Below are 23111 nucleotides of genomic sequence, written 5' to 3' on the forward strand. Positions count from 1 at the left end.
GGTTCCCTTTAGTCACCATGGCTACTAGCCACTGATAGACTTATCCTCTATGTATCTGTCTAACCCCTTTTAAAGTTGTCTATGCCTGTGGCTATCATTACATTTTCTGGCAGCAAATTCCACATTTGAATTCTGTAATTAGGAGTTATTGTGTGATATATAACAGGCTTTCATTTAAACTTTGGTATATTAAAGCTATAGCTAGAAATGATACAATATGTAACAGAATAAGAAAAGGATGAAATTAATATACGTGCAAAATTGAATAATTAGACAATTTGAAATGTTTGAAGTAAGGAATATTGCATTCTATAGAAAATGTCTTAAAATTATAATATTTTCTGTTCTATATACCTTATAATGTATAATCATCTTGATATATATAATTTTAGCTTGTTTTCTAAAATTATACATATATAAGCATCTGCAAGAGTGGAGCTAAACGCTGTCCTTTCTTGAACCGGATGTGTCTGGAATCAGTTCCTTTCTGTGCTGACTTTTTCAGCTGCAGCAGTGGTCCAACGAGGGTTGGAAGTGAGACCCCCCCCCATCACCCTTCCCTCTTCCTCTACTCAGTTTCTCATGTGTTGCCCTGAACTGGAGCAGCTTTCCCTCCATACTCCCCTGACTTATCTTTAAACAAAGCTCAGCCAACAGGCTGCACTTGCCCTATAAGGCTGCCCAAACTTTCCCAATGTTCTTATCATCCTATTGGGGATGGTGGAGTTGCCATGAAGTCACAGCCAACTTATGATGACCCAGTAGGGTTTGCAAGGCCACAGCTGTTCAGAAGTGGTTTGCCATTGCCTGCCTTCCTGCTGTGCTCTGGTATTCCTTGATTGTCTCTCTTCCAAATACTGACCAGGGCTAACCCTGTTTAGCTTCTGAGATCTGATTTATCCTAGTGCACATTCATATTACACTATGACTGAGCGCAGCATAAAGCCAGGGCTGCAGCTTTAAGTTGTGAAACACCTGGAGTTTTGGCGGGTGAGCCTGAAGAGGGAGGGGTTTAGGGAGGAATCTCCCAAAGCTGCCATTTTCTCCAGATGGACTGGTCTGTATTGCCTGGTGATCAGTTGTAATCCCAGTTCTCCAGCCACCACCTGGAGGTTGGCAACAATGGATAAAGGTAAGAGGCAATTTAAATAAATGATTTATTTAAGGAAAGGCGTTCATTACAGGTAGGTAAAACTGAGCCTGTTCTTCAGTTGATAGATTTCTATTATTAATTCACAGACATTAAAGTGCTTGGCAGTTTCTACGGGTTCTCTATTATAACTTGAACTGTCAGTGAGGCAGCCTGTCCCAGGTATGGCGGCAGCAGCAGCAGCAGCAGCAGCAGCAGCAGCAGCAGCGTCAGGGCGCGAAGAGGCTGCGCTGAGATCACGTCGCCTAGTCACAATAGTTACTGCCACAAGCAAAGCGCCAGGGCAAGGACCCTTCTCCCCTCTCCCCGGCCTGGCCCTCCATGTGCTCTTGGAGGCTGCGACAGGTACGGTGGGGAGCTCGGGCTGCAGCGGGGAGTGCTCGGAGGCGGGGCGACTCCCTGGACGGCAAACGACGGCAACTCCGCCTCTTGCTCGGGCAGGCGAAGGGGCGCCCTTCGGTCGGGCGGCAAGGGGGGGGGGGGAGGAGTTGGAGTCAGGGTGCCGGCCGAGGTGAGGGAGGATCTCAAGGCAGGGAGGAGGAGGAGGCGGCTGCTCGTGTCTTGTGCCTGCCCGCGGGAGAGTTCCCGCCGCCGGCCATGGAGTCCAGCTGGGTAGGTACATCTGTCGGAGGCTTAGCGACCGGGTCAGGTCACCGCTGCGGCGAAGGGAGTCTCGGGATGCTCCTGGCCGTGCACGCCTCGGGTTCTTAGGGCAAAGGAGTCATCTGCCCACTAAGTGCAAGCCAGCCGATAGTAAGCCGTGACTTCTTCGGGTAGTGCAAGCCAGTGGTTGAGGGTGATCAGGTTTGGGAGCTTTGCTACTGGCAAGAGTTCCGGAAGGGCAGAGCTGTTGAAAAGGTGGGCATACTGTAATAAAGGTCTTGCTGCAGATTTTTCCTGGAGATCTCCCGCTATTTTGGACTGACATCACAGCCACACAGACTAGTTTCTTTGCAGGTATCAAAGGGCACTTCATGCAGCAGAAGAACCACTGAAAAGTTGACGCTGAAGTCTGGATTTTAATCAGGGTTTCTCAATTTAGTGGAAAAGCTGGCCTGACCAGAGGTTTTGTGTTTAGGTTTAGTTCACTGTGCCAAAGTCTTGAAAGATCTAAATAAAAATTACTTTGAATTGATATAGGAATGTTGGCTGTTGCTTAAAAATCATATCTTGTGGTCTCCTTGCGAAATGACCAGCCACATTCCAATCCCTGTTAGTAGTTGGGCAAATAGAAGTACTGAGTAGCAATAACTATGGAATATGGGCAGGTGGGGGGGGAGGTCTTGTGTATGGAGAGAAGAATGGTTTGGTAGCTGATGTCCCCCTTCCCTGTGCTTCTGTACATCCTGCATCCAATGCAAGATTACCCATTTTATGCCCTCTTTCCCACAGGTGTCCTTGAGAACTTCAAGAAAGGCTCAAATTATCACATAAAGTGAACTGTGTAGACTTGAAAAAAAACTCTGTTTCTTGAATAACCATAGAATTAAGGAGGTTAAGAGACAATTGACTTGGCATTTACTATGTTAAAGACAGCTATGGAAATACTTTTATCTTTTACAACTTTGCAACAGAGACTTTAGGAAGTGGCAAATTATATGATGGGCTGTTTTGTTTGTATGTGTTTTAAAATCTTAAAAATATTTGCAATGTATGTTCCTCTTCTAGGATATCAGCGTGTTGATTGCATTGTTGGTTGGTGCAGCATTTATTCTATTGATATTTTTTAAAGTAATAATCCCTCAGATGAGTAATCCAGTTACACTGCAAGATCCAAACCTGAAGTATCCATTGCGTTTGATAGAGAAAGAGGTGAGCTGCTTGTCTTTTTAAATGTACATGTTGGATCATGTGAGAGTGGTTCTGATATAGTTTCCTAAATTGTAACCTTACCATCATGCACAGTCCGAGGGAACTTTTGTCTCTGCTTTCCCATGCTACAACACAAGAGGATTAGATGGCTACAAAAGATTCTGCATGTTTCCCACTATTTTTGAATGCTGGTCCCTTTTAAATTTGCTTTACCTCCTGAGTCCCCAACACACAGCAGTTGTCACCTCAGGGCCAAACAATACTGTACACATTTTGGTGAGTTGAGGTTGTTCAGAATTACCTCACTTTCCCCTCAGTCACACAGCAGTTGCAGGGAAAGGAATTTTTAAAGTCCAGAGGGGCTCGTCCGCTTATGATGATGGTGAGAAAGGAGGAGGGTCTCCTGCTTCCCCCCTCCCTGGGATTTTTACAAGCCAAAGTAGTCATGGGAGGAGGAATAATTTAAGGGGGCATATTGCTCCTCCCAGGGCTGTTTGGGTGTGGGTAAACAACATAGTGGGGGACTCAGGAGCCCCCCTCCCAACGTGGTCATTGTCCAGCCCAAATCAGGTACCTGTGGATTTTAGAAATTCCTTTCCCTCAGCAGGCAAGCATACAAATCCTTGGTTATGTTTGTATGCCAACTTCTGCCATCTCCTAAAACTAACCAAGGCAGGAGATACCAAGAGCGGCTGTGGCCAGAAACTCCCACGTGTTCCGGCCTTTGTGTGGTCTCTCTTGTTAGAAGAGTAGCATTAGTGGCAGCAATACTGTTTTTGGAAAGAGCATGTTGATGCAAATACTTTCTTGCTGCTGTAGCAGGTGTCTTGCAGTACCAGCCCACCCTGATATTACTGCCCCAAAGACTGATAGCCCACTTCTTCCATATAGATGTCTTAGGTAATTGTTCGGTTTCTTGGGATATCATGTTCCATGGTTTGCATAATGCTGTTGTTTTAACAGGAGATCAGCCATGATACCAAGCGGTTTCGGTTTGGGCTTCCATCATCAGAGCACATCTTGGGCTTGCCTGTGGGTATGTATGGCTGCAATACTGTGGAATGTGAATGAGGCGCAGCATGTCCTCTATCCTTAGAGTGCTTTACTAGGTGATTTTGCCCCATGAAAGGTTATCCCTCCCCAATTCATCTAGAAATGACTTCTGCCTTAAGGGGAGAGAGTTTGTGGAGCTCTGAGAATTGTCCTGCACCAGCTACTTAAGTTAAGAAATTCAATAGTCCTAGACAGTTTAAAGTTAGTAACCTTCTGGTTCCTCAGTTATGCTATATCACTAAGGTAGCTCAGATGACGTTTTTCCATCTATGCCAAGCCTGGCTACTAGCTCCCTACTTGTCCCTAGAGTACCTGGCCACTGTGATCCATGCAACGATCACTCCCAGGCTAGATTTCTGCAGCTCTCTCTACGCGGACCTACCCTTGTCCCTGACCCAGAAATTGCAATTGCAGAATACGGCTGTATGGGTCCTTACCAGGTCTTTCTGGAGGGCCCATGTACAGCTGCTATTGAAACAACTTCATTAGCTGCCAATTTACTTCCAGATCAGGTTCAAGGTTTGGTCTTGACCTTTCAGGCTTTATGTAGCTTTGGGCCCTGCCTACCTATGGGACCACCTGCCTCCTTATGCCTCCCGCAGAGCACTTCACTCTGTGGGTATGAATCTGCTGAAGGTCCCGGGGCTTTGGGAGGCCTGCCTGGCCTCAACCAGGGCCAGAGCCTTTTCGGTCCTGGACCCTACCTGGTGGAATGAGCTCCCGGATGAGCTGCGTGCCCTGTTGGGACTCTGAGTTCCTCAGGGCCTGCAAAATTGAGCTCTTCCACCAGGCGTTTGGTTGAGACCGGGTGGGAGCCCCGGGGTTTGCAGTCGGGTCCCCCCCTTGAAGCCCTATTTAACGACAGTGCTAGACTGTTGAGGGGCCTAATTTCATCCTCTAGCCGGTTTTATTCCATCTTATGTTTTTGTTTCAGCTATTATTCCACCTATATTGATCGATGCCAGGAATAGGCGGGGATAGCTATACTAGGTTGCCACCATCTTCATTGTCATGTGTGTAAATTATTTTAATCATTTTATGGGGATTTTAATTGTATGGATGCTTTTATCGTGTTAACGGCCGTGAGCCAGTTATGGGAGCAGCGGTATAAAAATCAAATTATTATTATTATTATTATTATTATTATTATTATTATTATGATGATGATGATGATGATGATGATGATGCAAGTTACATGACCTGTACACTGTCAGAGTACAGTGAGATAGCTGCGTATCATCCTGAAGGTGATGCATTGCTACATCTTAACAATTTTGATAAAAGGAGAAGAAGTTATTGACTAGAGACTAACAATTTGACCACTGGAGAATTATTCTTTATATATATATGAACTACTCTATAATCCTCTTTGAGGCAACGGGTGAACAGAGACAAAAAAATGCAGTTTTTACATGCCAGATCATTCAAACTATGGTGCTGGCTTGAAAATAATATTGAAAGGCACAATGAGAATGCTGTGTATTCCTTTGATGTTTCTCGCTTTTACTGTAAGTTTTAAAACAGTGTGAGAGAAAGATGACATTAGGAAGAATCTAAGCAAAGACTATTTCCTACCTTTTGCTTGTTAGCTTTGTGATATATTTTGAAATCCACAATGGGAAGATAACTATCTTTTTCTAGGTCAGCATGTATATCTTTCTGCCAAAGTGGCTGGCAACCTTGTGATCCGGGCCTACACTCCAGTTTCTAGTGATGAAGTGAAAGGCTATGTTGATCTAATTATAAAGGTATGTTTAAGATGATAGAACAAGAAAATAGAACTTAATCTACTTATTCTAGTGCTTGCATTTTTCGTATAGTGTACAACATGTGTTTGGATGCCAAGAAGAGGATGAATTTCAATAGTCTGTTGTGCTTCGGTGGCAAATCATTAACTAGAAAGTGGATGATCTTTGAATCTGAATTGGTTGGAGAAGGGTGCCAGGAAATATCTTCTGGGTGGTGGTTTGTGGCTGCTGCAGCATTCATGTGCCTGGTGATTTATGTATTTATTCATATCCTGCATTTTGACCAGAAGGTAATGAAAGCAGTTTACAAGGTTTTACAAATGCAGTATTAATGTCTTCTCTTGCCTTGTTCCCTCTTCTGAGTTTGGAATAGTATATTGAGCAAAAAGATGGATGGGAAACCTGTTGAACTCATTTAGACAAATGCTAAAAATTAAATCAGTACCTTGGTGAGTTCTTGCAGGCGCTTGTAGAAGAAGAAGAAGAGTTGGTTCTTATATGCCGCTTTTCCCTACCCGAAGGAGGCTCAAAGCGGCTTACAGTCGCCTTCCCTTTCCTCTCCCCACAACAGACACCCTGTGAGGTGGGTGAGGCTGAGAGAGCCCTGATATTACTGCTCGGTCAGAACAGTTTTATCAGTGCCGTGGCGAGCCCAAGGTCACCCAGCTGGTTGCATGTGGGGGAGCGCAGAATCGAACCTGGCATGCCAGATTAGAAGTCCATACTCCTAACCACTACACCAAACTGGCTCTTGTGAATGTGGTTCTCTCTCCTTGTGCCTTGAATATGTCCTTGTGTTCTGCAGGATTCAAGAGAGGGGAGAAGGAACTTGTTTAACCCAAATCGGTCCCTGTGCCTGGCCTGTCACATGTACACATACTTCCTCACATACCGAACAACACATGTGTTTCTTGATAATTATTTGAGGCTGTTCCTGTCTATTATCCACACAGTCAGTCTAGAGACAGAGCGTCTCAAAAGAATCTTTATTCCTCAAACTGGAAAAATGAACCCTAAGGGCAGGCCAAAGCATAAAACAACATTTCAGTGCAGTAGTGTGCTCCTAGTAAGGCTATGCATGGTTTTTGCCTAATCAAGGTGTGAACAGGGAGTCTAAAACAAAGGGTGGAGAGGAAATCACATGTTGCCTGTCCCAAATAGAAGAGGATTTGAGACAGGAGGAAGAAAAGCTGAACCAAGGCAAAGGAGGACAACTCAGAATCCCCTGAGAGAAGAACGGGAGCTTGGGAGCACAAGGAAGGGTTTAATTGATTCAGGAGGCCAACTGCAACATTGGGGAAGGGGGTCTGGGTGCAGAACTAGCTGCAAAGCCGGAGTGTCCTTTTATATGTTTGGGATGATCAGATGTAAGAGGGTGCAAATCTGGGCGAGGTGATTAAGGTACTGGGGAAGTGGATTGGCTGAGTTGCTCCAGCAAAGGTTGAGAAGCAGCAGGATTGTATTTCCTTGGGTTTGGGATCAAAGACTGGCTGTACAGTGAAGAGAATTCTGTAGCATCAGACTGTAATCCAGGAAACCTGAGTCAATTACTTCAGATGGTGAGGGAGTTTTTGGAGGCTGTGAATAAAGAGGGATTTAATCTCTGATATGAGAACACCCAGGGGAAATTCCTGCTAATTCACAGGACTCTACCTTGGTCTCAGATTCTTCAGTCCAAGACTGGCAGCTGAGTCAGAGGAATGCCTTTGAGGAATATGCAGATATTGGGGGTCTCTGGGGTATGGTTGCCAATCACCAGGGGGCAACTGGAGATCTCCCACTATTACATTTGATCTCCGGATGACTTAAATCAGTTCCTCTGCAGAAAATGGCTACTTTGGAGAGTGGACTCTGTGGCTTTATACCCTGCTGATGTCCCTCCCTAGGCTCCACCCACAAAGTCTCCAGGTATTTCTGATCACAGAGCTGGCAGCCCAATGTGGCCTGCTCCATAACCGTGTACTAACGGATCCCTACAGACATGTAGTTCCAAATGAAGCCTGTAGTTGAATGTGAAATGATCGGTTTGTGGTCGGTCTCTGGTTGGTTTGCAGTAATTAAGGAAGAAGATTTCAGCTGCTGGTTTTCAAAACCTTCTTTACATTTTTTTAAACTGATAGTTCAGTTTCCTCAACTGGCAGAAGAAACATGCAATTATGTCTCTCTTTACTGGAGAAAACTTGTTTGTACTAAGCATTCAAATACTTTTTTGTTTGGTCTTGAATAGCCAGCTTGGTGTAGTAGTTAAGAGTAGCAGCTTTTAATACGGTGAGCTAAATTTGATTCCCCACTCCTCCACGTGCAGCCAACTGGGTAACCTTGGGCTCGTCACAGTTCTGATAGTGCTGTTCTGACTGAGCAATCCTGTTAGAGCTCTCTCAGCCCCACCTACCTCATAGAGAGTCTGTTGTGGGGAGAGGAAGAGAAGGCAATTGTAAGCCACTTTGAGACTCCCGGTAGTGAAAAACAGGGTATAAAAAACAATTATTCTTCTTCTTCAAGACGAAAAATAGGGGCAAATAGTGCTATTAATAAGTTCTCTCATTCTTTTGCTATAAAATACTGTTGGGTTGATTCATGGGTTACTGGTACGGCATCAGAGCCTTTTCTGGGTGGTTGGATACTTTCTTGCTTCAGTAATCTTTGTGGGAAGAAACCTTTGACAGTAAGATAAACTGAAATGTCTTCCTAAACTGTCCTTGTCTTGTTGCTCTGACATAGGCTTTGTCACTCTTAGGTAAATATTTAACATTCTAGCCCTGGAATATTCTTGTAAAAATCAAAAACAGCTTCTATATACAGAGAAGCATAAGAATAAACTTCTTTTTTTAACTGGCCAGGTTTCTGAGCCGTTTAATCGGAACATGTCACAAAGGAATGTAGTAGCTGCTCTTGTCTTGGAGATAAAAGGGGGTAGCAAGTATTTCACCTACTAAATATCTGATTTATGGGGCTGTTAAAGTTAAACAATCAGTGTGAAACACAAACCGTATTAAATAAAAGTAATTACCTGTTTAATAAAAATGGCACTAAATGATGGACCAAGTATGGCTAAAGGCCTATAGTGAGGCATGCCTGTGTGTGTAGGGAGCAGCATTTTCGGTTAACTAGAAGATGTCTAAAGCATTTCTGCAGATGGGGCAAGGGCTAATAGTAGAAGTTGAAGGATGTATCACCTTGCCCTATGCTGGAAGAAGCTCTGCCACCCTGTTTTATCGGAGGGAGGCTCCTTGAGCTGCAGGAAGGCTTCAAACTTGGTTGGCAACGTGACAGGAAACATGCCAAGGTGAATTGCTTGTTCAGAATGCTGTAGTGGTATTCTGTTACTGACCAGAAACTTTTTTTTTTTTTTAAGGAAGGATTTTCTGGATCATATTGCTTGCTCTTATAACCATGGAGAATTGTGCAGTTGTTTTTTTTCTTCTTGCATGCCACTGTCACCTAAAAGTAATATGGCTAAAAAGGTATTGCTAGTGGTATATCTTTTCCCTCCAGGTCTACTACAAAAATACTAATCCCAAATTTCCAGAAGGTGGGAAGATGACCCAGCATTTAAACAGCATGGAAATTGGTGATACCATAGACTTCAGAGGACCTAATGGGCTCCTGGTATATAATGGATCAGGTATTATGATGTCAAAGGATTGAGATGTTGCTAGTATGGTGAAAGACAATTTATCTTTCAGGGTAATTTGTCCAGGTTTCAGAGATGGAAGTTTGTCCTTGGCTCAACTATATGAAGGAAGAGTGTATGATATGATGACATGCCACAGCCTTTCTCAACTTCTTTACCTTTGAGAAACCCCTGAAACATTCTTCAGACTTTGAGAAACCCCAGAAGTGGCCTGATTGTTCAGAATATGGTTGAGAAGCATAGCTGTGTATATGCCCCCCTGAGCCCCCTCCTCTTCCCACCCCCCTCCGGGCCCATCATTGGCCATTTTGGGAGGGAGGGGTAGTTGACATGACCATATATGGTCATGTCACCCAATGAATGTTTAACAAATTAAAGGTAAAGGTATCCCCTGTACAAGCACTGGGTCATGTCTGACCGTTAGGGTGACGCCCTCTAGCATTTTCATGGCAGACTCAATATGGGGTGGTTTGCCAGTGCCTTCCCCAGTCATTACCATTTACCCCCCAGCAAGCTGGGTACTCATTTTACCAACCTCGGAAGGATGGAAGGCTGAGTCAACCTTGAGCCGGCTGTTGGGATCGAACTCCCAACCTCATGGGCAGAGCTTTCAGACTGCATGTCTGCTGCCTTACCACTCTGCACCACAAGAGGCTCTATGTTTAACAAATTAGATAGATAAAAAATGAACTCCCACTGATTTGGGAAACCCTTCCAGGACCATCAAGAAACCCGAGGGTTTCACAAAACCCCAGTTGAGCTTGCTAAAAAATCTAATGGAGACTGTGTGGTGATATTCTTGATTAATAGTGATGGGCTGAAGTAGCAGATAAGGAGGAAGAGAGGGAGAGGAGCAGCATTGTACGGGCCCACTGACATAACCTGCTGCAAAGTCTCTGGAATAAGATATTCTCAGTGCTTTCTCAGTGCTATGGTGGCATTCAGGATCTCCACTGGATGATGATTCCATGATCCATTCAATCATTGAAACTGGAAGATTTGCCAGACAAAAAGTTCAGCATGCCATAACTGTTGCAGGCTGATGTTTCATGGAGTTACTGAATGGAAGGACATTTAGATCTGTTTCTGCCTGGCTCTGTTGCACTAAACCTGTGTGGGAAATGAGACTTTAAAAATGATGGTGAAATAAAGGTATTAATTTATTCAGTTTCTATACCACTGTTATGGGCACAGATGGAAATGAGCATATTGTCACTAAAATGTTTCAACCAGTGATCCCCAAACTTTTTGACCCTGTAACTTGCACCTTTGGAATTCTGACATATGGTAGCAGGTACTGCAGGAGATGGATGGAGCCAGCCACTAAAGCCCCCAGAAAATCACAATTCTGCAGGGCCTGCAAAATAGAGTTCTTCTGCCAGGCATGTGGCTGAGGTCAGTGACAACATCTGATCGGCCCCCAGAATCCCATCCTATTCAGATATTCTCACTCTATGGGGTTGTGGTTGTAATCTTACTTGAACATAGTATATTATGATCGTTGATGATGTCTTGATGGTTGATAGACTTATGAAACTTATCTTGTGCTCTGTTACTCAACTAATGTCTTCTGTAAACTGCAAGGGAAGGCGGTATATAAATGCAAATAAATACAATGTCAGGAAGTGAAGTCATGCATCTCTCTAATTCTAACTCTTTTGTATCATACAACTTCCAATCACATTTTACTAGCTGCCTCTTTCAAGAATAAAATTTTTTCATGGTAGCCAGTTTATCATCTCATTTCTTCAAGAGAAATGCATACAGACTGTGTAGATCAGTGGTCCCCAACCTTTTATCACCGGGGACCACTCAACGCCAGAGACTACTCACCGGGGACCACTCAACGCCTTTTACTGAGGCCCGGTGTGGGAGGGTAGTTTACTCCTCTACTCTCAACCACTGCCCTAACGCTCTCTGATCGCTATGGTAATGTTTAAACATCCCTTCAAAATAAGATACAGACACGACACAACAATGAACATAAGGAACATTTTATTTTCATGGAAATTTTAACTCATGACAATGACAAATCAATGGGAACCCTGAGCTTGTTTCTCTGCAACGAGATAGTCCCATCTGGGAGTGATGGGAGACAATGACACCCAAAGTGTGTTGTAAAGGGCCGGGGGGGGGATAAGGCGTCCTTCGGGGCCCACCTCCAATTAGTCGAAGGACCGCATGTGGTCCGCAGCCCACAGGTTGGGGATCGCTAGTGTAGATGACATGTTAATACCAGGTTGCAAATCTTGGGAGAAATCACCCAGGCCTGGAGTTCTCACATCAACCTTGACCTGAATGGAGAAGGGCTTCCTTTTATAATATCAGCTACTGCACTCTCAGTGCAGGCAGCCACATTGAGAGGCAGCCACATTGAGGCTGCTGTTTTGCTTTTGTTTTTTAAGACAATGGTGCTTCTTGTTCTTATAATTTGATGTATTTGTGATGATCTGCTAGGGAAAGCACGGTGCATCCCAGTCTGTTCCCTGGGGCAGAATTATGGAGTTGATTGATGACTGAGAGTTCATGTGGTGATCTCTTATAATATGCTGTAGCTCTCTCATGGCTTGTGTTAACTTATGGGAGAAAAGAAGGGAAGGGACACCCTGTATTGCTCATGTTTTGGACAGAGGAAGATACCATATTGGCCAGGAGGTCAGACAAATAAAGGCTGTAGGTTCCCCTTTCTAGTTTTTCTCCTGTCCAGTCGGACTCAGGTTACCATGAGAGCTTTATCAAGTGTTTATTTATTACTATCATATTATCCTATGGTGTGTGAGGAGATAAATACTGTCTGGCAGCTAGGCAAGGGATCTTCAGAGGTGGTTTGCCAGTTCTTGTCTCTGTGTCATGACTTCTTATATTCCCTGGAGGAACTACCACCCAAGCCCTTGGAGGTCTCCCATCCAAATACAAGCCAGGGTTGGCCCTGCTTAACTTCTGATGGGATCAGGCTTGCCTGGGCTATCCAGGTCAGGGTACGTTTATCAAGTGTTCAAATTATAATTCCCTAATACCGTGGACTGGTAATTCCCTGGTTAGTTCTGTTTGGATTTGTTTTGCATTATGTTTCCTGTGGATCAATTATTTTTTAGTTTCACAGTAATAATATCTTTGAGCTGCTGGCTTTTTCATTTTATGTTTTTGGTTTTTACTCACTTGATAGCTGCCCAAATTGCTCTGAATTGTTTCTGTTTTGTGGTTGACTATTTTTTGTATGTTTCATTTGCTAAGCTGCCACATACATCTCGCTCTTTCTCTCTATATATATCATAATCCCTTAGCATTGCTGTTAATATCTATAAGGGACACCTACTGGGTTTATTTATCTATTTATCTATTTATCATCCCGCCACTGCCCAATGGACTCATGGTGGGTAACATGGTCTTAAAACCCCATTAAAATTAGTGGGAATTACTTCCAGGTAAGTTTGCAGTTTTGATAAGCATCATTGTTAGATACAGTGGTTAAACATTCTAGTGATCAAAATTTCAGTTTTATTTGTGCTGCTATCCGTAATTCCATTGTTTCATACAGGTAAATTCACTATCAAGCAGGACAAGAAGTCTGAAGGAAAGACGAAGTTTGCAAAATGCCTTGGAATGATAGCTGGGGGAACAGGTAGACCATATTCCTTGCTAATAGTATGCACTGTCTAGCAAATAGGTGAGGGTGGATATATGACCTTTGTAAAATACCTGCATATATCATCTTGTGATCAGAAAAACAAGAGAGATAATAGCCAAGGGGTGGATTGCATATTTTATTTAACACACTGTTATGCCACCTTTCTACCCAATCAGGATCCACAAAGTGATGAACATTAAAACATTTAAAAATTTAAATATAGGTAAATTAAAATTCTGTTTAAACAACATAAACACACACAGCACTAGAAGAAGGGCCCATACTGTTACTGGGGGGGGGGGGGGGGGATGCCAAATGAAAAAAAAACCTGTCTGCTAAGAAAATATACCATTAGAGGGAAACAGATGAATCTCCTTGAGGAAGCAGTTCCAAAGTTTTGGTGCCATGACAAAGAAGGCCCTTTCTTGGGTTGCCACCCATTTAGCCTCAGGTGGCAGGTGCAAAGAAGCAGGGCCCTCAGGGATGACCAGAGTAAGTGGATAGGTTTGTATAGGTGAAGGTAGTCCTTAAGTCATGTTGATCTCAGGTCTTACAGGACTAACGATCAATACCAGCACCTTTAAATTGGAAGCCACTGTAGATGAAACGAGACTGGAGTCCCTACGAGCCACTTCAGTCAGCACTCTGGCTGCAGCATTCAGTACCAGCTGTAGCTTCCAGCTAGTATTCAAAGGCAGCCCTATGTACAATCCATTGCAGTAATCTAATCTAGATGTTACGAGGGCATGCACCACGATGACAGGATCTTTTCTGCCAAGGAAGAGCCACAACTGGCATTCCAGCCAAAGCTGATGGAATTCCAGCACTCTGGTCAGCTCTGCTAGGTGCTTATCCAACAGGAGGCTTGGGCCCAGGATCAGCCCCAAATACGACATTGCTTCTTTAGGGGAAATGCAAGCCCATCAAGAACAGGGATATCCCAGGGGTATAGACTGGTATATGTCGGGGTTGAGTTTCAAGTTGTTAGCCCTCATCCATTCCAAAACTGCCTCCAAGCATCTGCTTGTAGTTTCCACAGTCTCTCTGGGATCTGCTGCTAGCACAAGATAGAGCTGAGAGTTAACTGCATGTTTAGAACATAGGAATAGCCCTGCTGAATCAGATCAGTGGTCCATCTAGTCCAGCATCCTGTCTCACTCTCTGGCCAACCAGTTCCTCTGGCGGGCCTAGCATGGGCATAAAGGCTGAGGCCTGCTCCTGATTTTGCCTTCTGACACTGTTTGACTGCTTCTCAGTGTTATTATTGGATTTGTGGAGGCTTCCATTATTGGTGGCAGCTCAACAAAAATCTCTGGATGATCTCTCCCAGTCGCCTCACATAGGCGTTGAAAAGTGTGGGGGATAAAATGGGACCATGGGACACCAAGGAGCAGAACTATACTCTGAAACCTACCCTTGAGGTAGGGCAACCACTGCAGAAACAGTGGCAATCCAGAAGGAAACCATGATCAAGTCTCCAAGAGTTACAAAAGAATTATAGGGTTACACTCTCTTTATCCATCTCCCAGTGCATGTCATCCACCAGAGTGACTAAGGACATTTTCGTCCCATAACCAGGTCTGGAACCAGATTGGCATGGATCTAAACAATCCACTTCATTCAGGAATCCCTGAAGTTGGCCAGCCACCACTTCTTCAATCATCTTGCTCAAGAATGGGACATTAGAGACAGATGGTAGTTAGTCAGATCTCTTGGGTCCAGAGTCTTTGCCGTAGATACACCACTGCCTACTTCAAGGCAGGAATAACTTCCCTGACTTTCAGGGAGGCATTTATTGGTTCCTGGACCTAATCCACCAGCCCCTCCCTCAACCAGATGTAAAAAGCCAGGAGGGGCAAGGTTGTGCAAACAGGAGGTAGGTCTTCCAAGGATCTTTCCCACATCCTCAGACTGCACAAGCTGAAAGGTATTGCACACATCTATACAAATCAACACCCTGGGAGTATTCCAGACATGGATTAGCAAAATAACCACCTGCTTAGGATACCAAGGGGAGTGGGGCATGACGGTGTCTTCCCCCCCAAGCTATCATGCCCTTAACTCTTACACTGCCACACTCGACTTTAATTAATTTTTGTAAGTATGTATTTACCATGTTCAACTTTAATCTGCATTGTTATTTTTTTTTGGCATGGTGAGTGAGTTTAAAAGTTTGGTTTGAAGGTGTCATCAGATATATTTGTTTCAGTCTCATGGCTTGAGACTTCTGTTGAGTGTGAACAGGGATGTCTGGGTTTGGCTGGCATTTAAATCATCATCTGATTTGTGTAATGAACCCTTAAGCTCCTTATTTTATTATTGAGTTTTAGTCCCAAGAAGCACCATCATTGGGCAGCAATTAGGGCATCAGTTGGCCTTAATCTGACCCTGGACCATCCACTCCAACTGCTGCTAATGTAGAGTCCAAGTCAGAATGGCTGCAAGAGATTTTATCAGCAGAGTGCTTAGTAAAATGATCACAGTGGGCTGCACAGGAGTCTGACTCCTCTTGTCTGCCAAAATCCAATTGGACCCTGACCACCTGAAAGACTTCTGCAGATCTACACTGTGTAGACTCAGTGGTGGCGGGAAACTACTTTCTTTGCCTCCATCACAGCTATGGAGTAGAGCTCCAGCTTGTACCTTTTCAGATTAGACATGAGGCTCCACCTTTGCTCTGGTGGTCTCCCCAGTCTCCCCTAGTAAATGAAGGGGCTGCCTGGGCTCTTCAACTTGAGAGAGGATGTCTAGGTACAATCCTGTCAATTGCCCAGGTCATTCCTCCTTTCCAGAGGTCAACCAGGGCATCGACATGTCACTTAGAATTGTTTTACTAAGTGCTGCTGGAGTGCATGTACTGTAAACATAATGAAGAGATTGTGGCAAATTCACTCCCATTGCTTCTGAACTGCACAAATTAATTTAGGCTATTTTTAATATTCATTTTCTGTAAAAATGGTCTGAGGATACTGATAAAATGTAAAATCTTCCTGTGTAAATAAAACGAAGGCTTTATTGCTGTGCTCTGGACAGGAGGTGAAATAGATAGGTTCACATCCATGTGCTTCTCTAGTGTCCTAGAGTTTTATGGTCACTTATTGTCTGCTTTTCCCAGCATGTACTCTACTTCTAGTGAGCTTGTAATGCCCCCAAACAGTAGGTTACTAACTAGCTTTGGCAGGTTACAATCCAGAGAGTTCTTGTGTTTATTTAGCTGTCCTATAACATTTATTTAGCTGTCCTGGAGGATCATTGTCCATGGGGTCGCGATGGGTCGGACACGACTTCACACCTAACAACATAACAATATAGCCGGGCTTCTTCCTTGGATATTCTTTCCTCAACCCCATTGTCCACCATCCACTTTGACCTGCTTGAGCAAAGACGTGTTTTGGCCCACAGCAGAAAACTGGGTGAGGAACTAGGCAGAACAAGCCAGAGCTGCATCATCCGCTATTAGATATGCTGAACTTTTGTTGCAGAACTGAGTAATGCAGAAGGGACTAATGTGGAGCTGAGCATGTGAGTTTAAAGCCCCTACAGCTGATTTGGAGATATGATATTGGACAGGTTGTACATCTTCCTTGAATCCATGAAATATTGCCTGTAGATATTGCTCTGGAGTATACCTTTAGTATGGAAAATACAAGCTGAATCAAGGGACACTGCTTTTTATCATACACATATACATTTTATAGTCAAACTGGAAATGCACAATAACCAACAAGTGTTAGCATTTTGTAGGTACCCCTTCCCCTGTTTTACTAGTCAAACTAAAACTGGAATGACTTGTGAGGTTATCATCATAGGGTATAATTGAGTGTCTGGAAAGGCAAATTGAACTGTAGGTTTTGACTTTTATTTTGATAGGAATCACTCCAATGCTTCAGCTGATCCGACATATCACAAAAGACCCCAAGGACAACACAAAGTGCTATCTTCTTTTTGCCAACCAGGTAGGAAGACTCTCTCTCCCACACACCTGGATCACAGCAAGGCTTTCAAATGGGGATGGGATAGTGTGAACTAAGTGTGAATGCTGAGAGATGGCAAACAGATCTTACACATACCATCTTCACCTCCTTATCCCCCAATTGCAAGTTCTTTAAATTCTTGTGTAAGTGCGGGAGTATCCAGTTTCAAGTGTACCTCTCTAATGTTAATTTGTAAATAAGTGATAGAAACAGCAATAAAGTCACGTTTCGGTCCTTCCCCCAGGAGAGTGCAATGTCCTTGTTCACTACTTGGGCTGCTGTGAAGTAACACCCGAAGTGGGTGTAGTTCTTTTATCATCTGGGAAAGTTCAGCTTCTGTATCTGAACTAGGCAGATTTCAAGCCCGGGGGGCATACTTTGTTTGCCACAGCTCCAGAGCCCATTGGTAAGAGCTAGTTGCCAAATGCCTCTGGTAGAGTCAAGTCAGTTACCAGCTGCCACATGAGCCATTCAGTGATGTATCTTGTTCATGCCAGTAAAAATATGCATGACATCCAAATTATGCACAAAGGCCTGGTTGTAGGTAGCCAAATGTATGTTATGGTTTTACAGAAGAGGAACATTAAGGCTGCATGGTGATTAGCCCTTTTTAAACAGCAATTTATGTGAGCATTTTAATTAGAAGAGTAGCTGTAATATAGTCAGAGAGTGCCTGTGTACTAGATGGCTTGCTTGCAATGGGGCCTGTCAATGCAGGACGTCATTCCCTAGGAAACAGGATTTGGGGTAGAGAGGGGGAAAGGTTAGTCTTGTCCTGAGAGCTACTTTTAAGCCACAATTCACTAGGCAATTTAGACTCCTTAAGGCTCCCAAGCTATTGGAGATCTGTTTACTGGTAGATCACAATTTATATAATCTTGCCAGATGTGGCCATGGCCCAATGGTAGAACATCTGCTTTGCATGCAGAAGATCCAAGTTCAGTCCTTGCGATCTCCAGTTAGTGTTTAGGTGATGTGGAAGATTTCCCTTCAGAGTTGCTGCTAATCAGCACAGGTTTAGTCTGACTCTGAACAAGGTAGCTTCATATTCTCAGATGAAAATATATATGGTATAATCTGTTGGCTTTATCCATTAGAGAACATGAAGGCAATGGTCAGTGTTTGGCAAATATATGGGAAAAAACTCTGAAACATTTTTCAGGCTTCAAGAAGCCCCACAAGTGACTCAATTGTGTAAAATACGGTTGGGAAGCCTAGCTGTGTATGTGCCCAAGCCGGGCCCCTCCCCTTCCCACCCCAGCCAGGCCCATCAGTGGCTATCTTGAGAGGGCAGGTCAGCAGGCTGACATGACCATATATCATCCAATAAATGTTTAACAAATTTAATAATATATTAAAAATTAATTCCCACGCATTCAGGACACCCTTCCAGGGGCATCAAGAAACGATAGGTTGAGAAAGCCTGGTGTAGTGTAAGAAAACCATTCTGTTTCAAAGGAGAAAAACAGCTTTTGATGTGTTGCAGCAAAACTGCTTATGAGCAAAGGGAAAAGAAACCCTTTCTGGGTATGCAAAAGGTTTCTGCAGTTCTAGCTAGATTTTGGGGTGTATAACTGTTGGGTTCTCTAACATATTAGCTCATTGGGATGGGATATGTGAGCTGGGCTATTGTGTTTATCATGCTGAAGCTTGCTTACTGTCAAAGCTGAGCTGCAGTTTTAATTGGTGACCTTGGATTAGGGGAAGACAGTTCACCCGGCAGGCCCTGCAGTGTGTTTGTGTTGGGCCTGTTGGTTCTGTAAAATGACGTAAGATCTCGCTGCTAACCTCTTCTGAGCTCATGAGGTTAATGAGGAAAAGTGAGGTGCAAATGTTTTAATAAATCAGTGAAGTTGACAGGAAGGAGCTAGTGCAACGAGAAAGCCAATGTGTGTATTAGGGGACAGAGAAAGTCACCTAATTGAGTCACAGTTTGTTTGCTCATCCTGTATACTATGGCTGTAGTGATTTTTAATTACTGGTCTTCTGTTGGTAGACAGAGGAAGATATACTGTTGAGACCAGAGCTTGAAGAAGTAGCTGCAAATCATCCGGACCAATTTAAATTCTGGTATACGTTGGACAGGCCCCCTCAAGGTAAAGTGTACAAAGGTTTAAAAAGCTGTGTGCACATCACATGAGTGCATCTTCATTAAGGCATAGTCCTACTATAGGGGACAAAAACCCTGAGGGGAAGGGAATAAAGACAATACAACCTGCCAACTGACCCTCCTATGGCCAGCCATTAGGGGAATGAGCTAGGAGACAAGAGGCAGAATGCAACTAGAAGGGCTCAGTGAGAACTGGGATATAGGTGGGATGCGGTCAGAGGGCATGGAAGCATCCCCAAGTAAATGCTAGGCTATCCCTTCGTGTAATCCCCTTCAGGGACACTTCTGCATCGAAAGATAGGGTAGAAGTCAATTAGATCCTGTCTTCCTGGCGGTTGAAACACATCATGCTTTTAAAACAGTGGTACTCGCCCTGTCTCACAAAAGCCATGTTTGCAATTATGACCCATCAAAACTGCATGAATATTTGCCCTGGGCACCATCCCCCATCAAATACACGATACTATAACGATCAATATCAAATATATAACTACAGCCACACTGTGTTGAATTAAGCATGTTGGATTATCTCCTCCCCCATTGCTACTGAGTCTATGCACTCTTCTCTTGCTCTCTCCTTGGGACGAGGCTTGCAGCTCAAGAAAGAGTGAGATGGTCAAGGATTCTGCCTCATGCCAGGGAGGGACAGCGAGAAGATAGGGAGGGAAGTGAAGGATGCCCTCTGCAGGAGCCAGCCAGCAGTGTCGTGAAGCCTCTCTTCACAAGCAGCAGCCAGTGCATCCTTCCCTTCCTGCTCTTCTCATTCTGCTTCCAGCATGAGGGACAGCAGCTGAAGAAAGAGAGTGAGATTTACAATATGCCCATAAAGCAACCTGGCCATGAAGAACGGGGGAGAAAAGCTAACAGCACTCAGATCTGACAGCTGTTTCTTTTCCCCTGGAAGACTGATCTGGTGGTGGTGTTGCTCTCTCTCTTTGCTGCTGTCAGGGTGCTCTTCTCCTGGGAGCCGCCTGGGTGCTGGAATTAGAGCACAGAAGCTGGGGAAGGGTGAGGGGAGTGTGGACTCTGGAAGGCTCGCACTGTACCTGTCCTCCAGTTCTTCCGGAGACAGTTGTTCCAAGAGAGGAACCACCTGCCAAGTGCATGCCTAACCAAGCAATGGGCCTGCTCACTTTTTTGAAACATGAGGTCAGAGCTCTGTAAAGGAACAGTGCTCAGAAGAGCTATGGGGGGCTTTCAAGCCCTGAGCCAACTGGGAAAGGTGGGATATAAAAATAATGATATTATTGTTGTTATGGTGGGGTTTTAAAGTATGCGAAGCAGGACTGTCATGAGTATTTGTTATTAGTAATGCACCCAAGAGTCCTTGTAAAAGAAACATCATTTTTCTAGCAAAAGAGGTAGTGCTAGGACATTCTTCACGACATGGGTGGCATGGGTCTCATGTTACCTGGCATTGCCTCTTTGAGCCAAGAGGGAAAGGTCTCCTGCATTGTGAGAGAATTGCTATGTGCAGGACACTGGAAGTACACTAGAGTGAGAGCCTACATTACTAATCTAAAATAGTTGCAACTTTATAATCTTAGGTGAGCATGGTTTTCTTAAAAGATTCTGTACAAAGGATTTTCATCAGCATCCAAACTCTGCCCTACTGTGTGTAAGGAATTAACCTGATGTTGGTATCAAGGCTAGCTTCTGCATGAGGGGGTGTGTGTGTGTGTGTACATACCTCTTTCACGGAACAGACTAGAGACTCTTCCAGGTGCTGGAAATCTATCCAGATCAAATCATGGCACTTTAGGAATATAATACATATTTGATCTTTCCTACAACTTATGTGTGAAAATCTGACTTTTCCCCTTATTTTTATTTCAGGATGGAACTACAGTTCTGGTTTTGTTACTGCAGACATGATAAAGGATCATCTCCCAGCCCCTGGCAATGACGTTCTGATACTGATGTGTGGGCCTCCACCTATGATTCAGTTTGCTTGTCAACCTAATCTTGAAAAACTCGGGTATGCTAAAGAAAGCACTTTTGCTTATTGAAGCGGAAGTTGGACTAATCCCTTTGATTAAATGCTGTAAATACACAGAACACTTGCAAATATCTTTTGTGGTTAACATTCATATTAAGAGATCTGTGGCTTAGTGGCAGAGCAGCTGCTTGGCATGCAGAAGGCCCCAGGTTCTTCTGTCTCCGGCATCTCCAGCCAAAAGGATCAGGTAGCAGGTGATGTGAAAGACCTCTGGCTAGAGCCACTGCCAGTCTGAGCAGAAGATACTGACATAAATGGACTGATGGTCTGATTCAGCATGAAGGCAGCTTCATGTTTTCAAAATGAGGCTCTGTAGCTCCAAGGAATCAGGGGGGGGGGGGGTCCCTATACAGCTTCAATGACATTCTATGTTAACTAATTGTGATAAAGTTGAACCCATTTGTACACCTCCTTCTCTCGAGAGATGTATAATGACCTACAAAAGGTCATTATAGAGTTGTGTAGTCCCTTTCCTTAGTAGCATGAAAGAAGGTGGTGGCAGTGGGTGGCTGTAACAGCTGTAGGTCTAGGAACAGCATTGTAAGGACAATTACATCACCCTAGTAACGAGATGGTGGAAGAAGCAAAGGAAACTTCTGGTCTCTACCCTCTTTCTTCTGACACTGTCTGGTTGCTTGCGCAGCACCATGGGGGGGGGGGTAGGCTTCTTCCCAGCTCAAGTTATACTTTCAAAACTATGAGAGGAGGAAGGGAGAACATTTTGTATGTAATCTTTGACTGGAAGGTGGGGTTGTCCAGATCATGGCTCCTGCAAGCTCAGCATAAATATACAAATGTAGCACTTTCCCCACAGTGACTCTGCAAGAAGCCAATGTGAGAGACTTGCATCAACCAGCCCATAACACGGTTACTGAGATCAGCCACTGGGGCTTTGATTACCTAATCATGCACTTAACAAACTGACATTATTTTCTACTTTAAACACTTGTATGGAAGACTCTTAAACTACCATATATGAACACATCAGGAGATAAATATACATGTATTTGAGCCATGTTTTCCATGCTTTTACAACTTAGTCAGAGTCAAAATATTCATATTAATGCTGAAAAAGCATTCCTCATAGAACTTTTGAGGGGCATCAGTGACATTTGTACCGGAAGTGTTCTTTTAAGTCATTCTGCTTTCTAACCAAAGGGAGACATTCTCATAAGACTGTGCTTCACACTGGACATTATGACAGAACATTGCAGTCCATGCTTGTGGCTCTAGAAAAATGACACATAGCAAAATGTTACATGCTTTTACAGTTAGTTTGCTAGATCCAGAATAGCATTACAGTATAAATGTGCCACTGGAGTATTCCTCTGGTACAAACTTCCAACAATCTGTTGGCTCTGAAAGTGGAGTTGGCAGCCTGGACTTTGCAATTCTCACAATTGGATTGACTTCAGCACAGGAACACCAGAGTGGCCTTTTTATTAAAATAACAGAGGATTGTTGGAATGTCTTAGAGTAGTATCTTTCTGCCCTAGAAAACCTGAGTTGGATTGTAAAATGAGACTAAATACAGCATTCATGCTGGTGTGCCATTATTTCTTCATTATAAAGGATTTGCATCTCAAGGGTGGTATCAAGCAGACGGTCTAACAGTTGCCCTTTCTCTTGAGCAAGTCTGGAGCACTTAAGAGTATTTAATGAAAAGTATATCCTGTAGCTCATCTAGTCCTGAAGAGTAACTTCCACATTTAATCATCTTCCGTAGACAGAGGTTCTCTTATTGTAGACCACAACCATAACTCAACACAAAATGCAAGAAAGGTAACACAATGCAGGCTGGGAATTACTACTGCTTCTGTTGGGAGCGTTGAGCTCATTGCAGCTTTACCACTACTGTTAAATAACTAATCCAAGGTGATTGCTTCTTTTATCCCTTATGGCATAATGGGGGGGGGGACACAAAGAAATTGCACCTTAGAAAAGTAATGAGTCTGTACCATAATCAAGTCTTGAGAAATACAAAATATAGAAAATGAATCACT

General features: G+C 43.8%; 1 protein-coding gene across 4 annotated transcripts; it reads left to right on the forward strand.

The window, feature by feature from the left end:
• The first annotated feature begins 312 nt into the window (after window positions 1-312).
• CYB5R2 (cytochrome b5 reductase 2) lies at window positions 313-22105 on the forward strand. 4 transcript variants are annotated; one of them, XM_077321884.1, is made up of 9 exons: window positions 313-1495; window positions 2883-2962; window positions 3926-3998; window positions 5657-5763; window positions 9259-9388; window positions 12936-13019; window positions 16896-16981; window positions 18996-19095; window positions 20946-22105. In XM_077321884.1, the coding sequence occupies exons 1-9, from the start codon at window positions 1315-1317 to the stop codon at window positions 21116-21118; spliced, it is 1014 nt and encodes a 337-aa protein (XP_077177999.1). In that variant the 5' UTR covers window positions 313-1314; the 3' UTR covers window positions 21119-22105. The 4 variants fall into 4 exon arrangements, with proteins under 4 accessions (XP_077177999.1, XP_077178000.1, XP_077178002.1 ...); XM_077321885.1 differs by having other exon boundaries at window positions 1352-1495; window positions 2819-2962; XM_077321887.1 differs by lacking the exon at window positions 313-1495 and adding an exon at window positions 1610-1762 and having other exon boundaries at window positions 2819-2962.
• Window positions 22106-23111: the final 1006 nt, after the last annotated feature.

This window comes from Paroedura picta, chromosome 2 (assembly GCF_049243985.1).
Source record: "Paroedura picta isolate Pp20150507F chromosome 2, Ppicta_v3.0, whole genome shotgun sequence".
Taxonomy (NCBI): domain Eukaryota; kingdom Metazoa; phylum Chordata; class Lepidosauria; order Squamata; family Gekkonidae; genus Paroedura; species Paroedura picta.

Coding starts and splice junctions, on each gene's coding strand:
- CYB5R2 (XM_077321884.1), top strand. CDS start 1,315: ATGGCGGCAGCAGCAGCAGCAGCAGCAGCAGCAGCAGCAGCAGCGTCA. Junction 16,982..18,995: donor ATCTTCTTTTTGCCAACCAG/GTAGGAAGACTC, acceptor TTCTGTTGGTAG/ACAGAGGAAGATATACTGTT. Junction 19,096..20,945: donor GTTGGACAGGCCCCCTCAAG/GTAAAGTGTACA, acceptor TTTTTATTTCAG/GATGGAACTACAGTTCTGGT.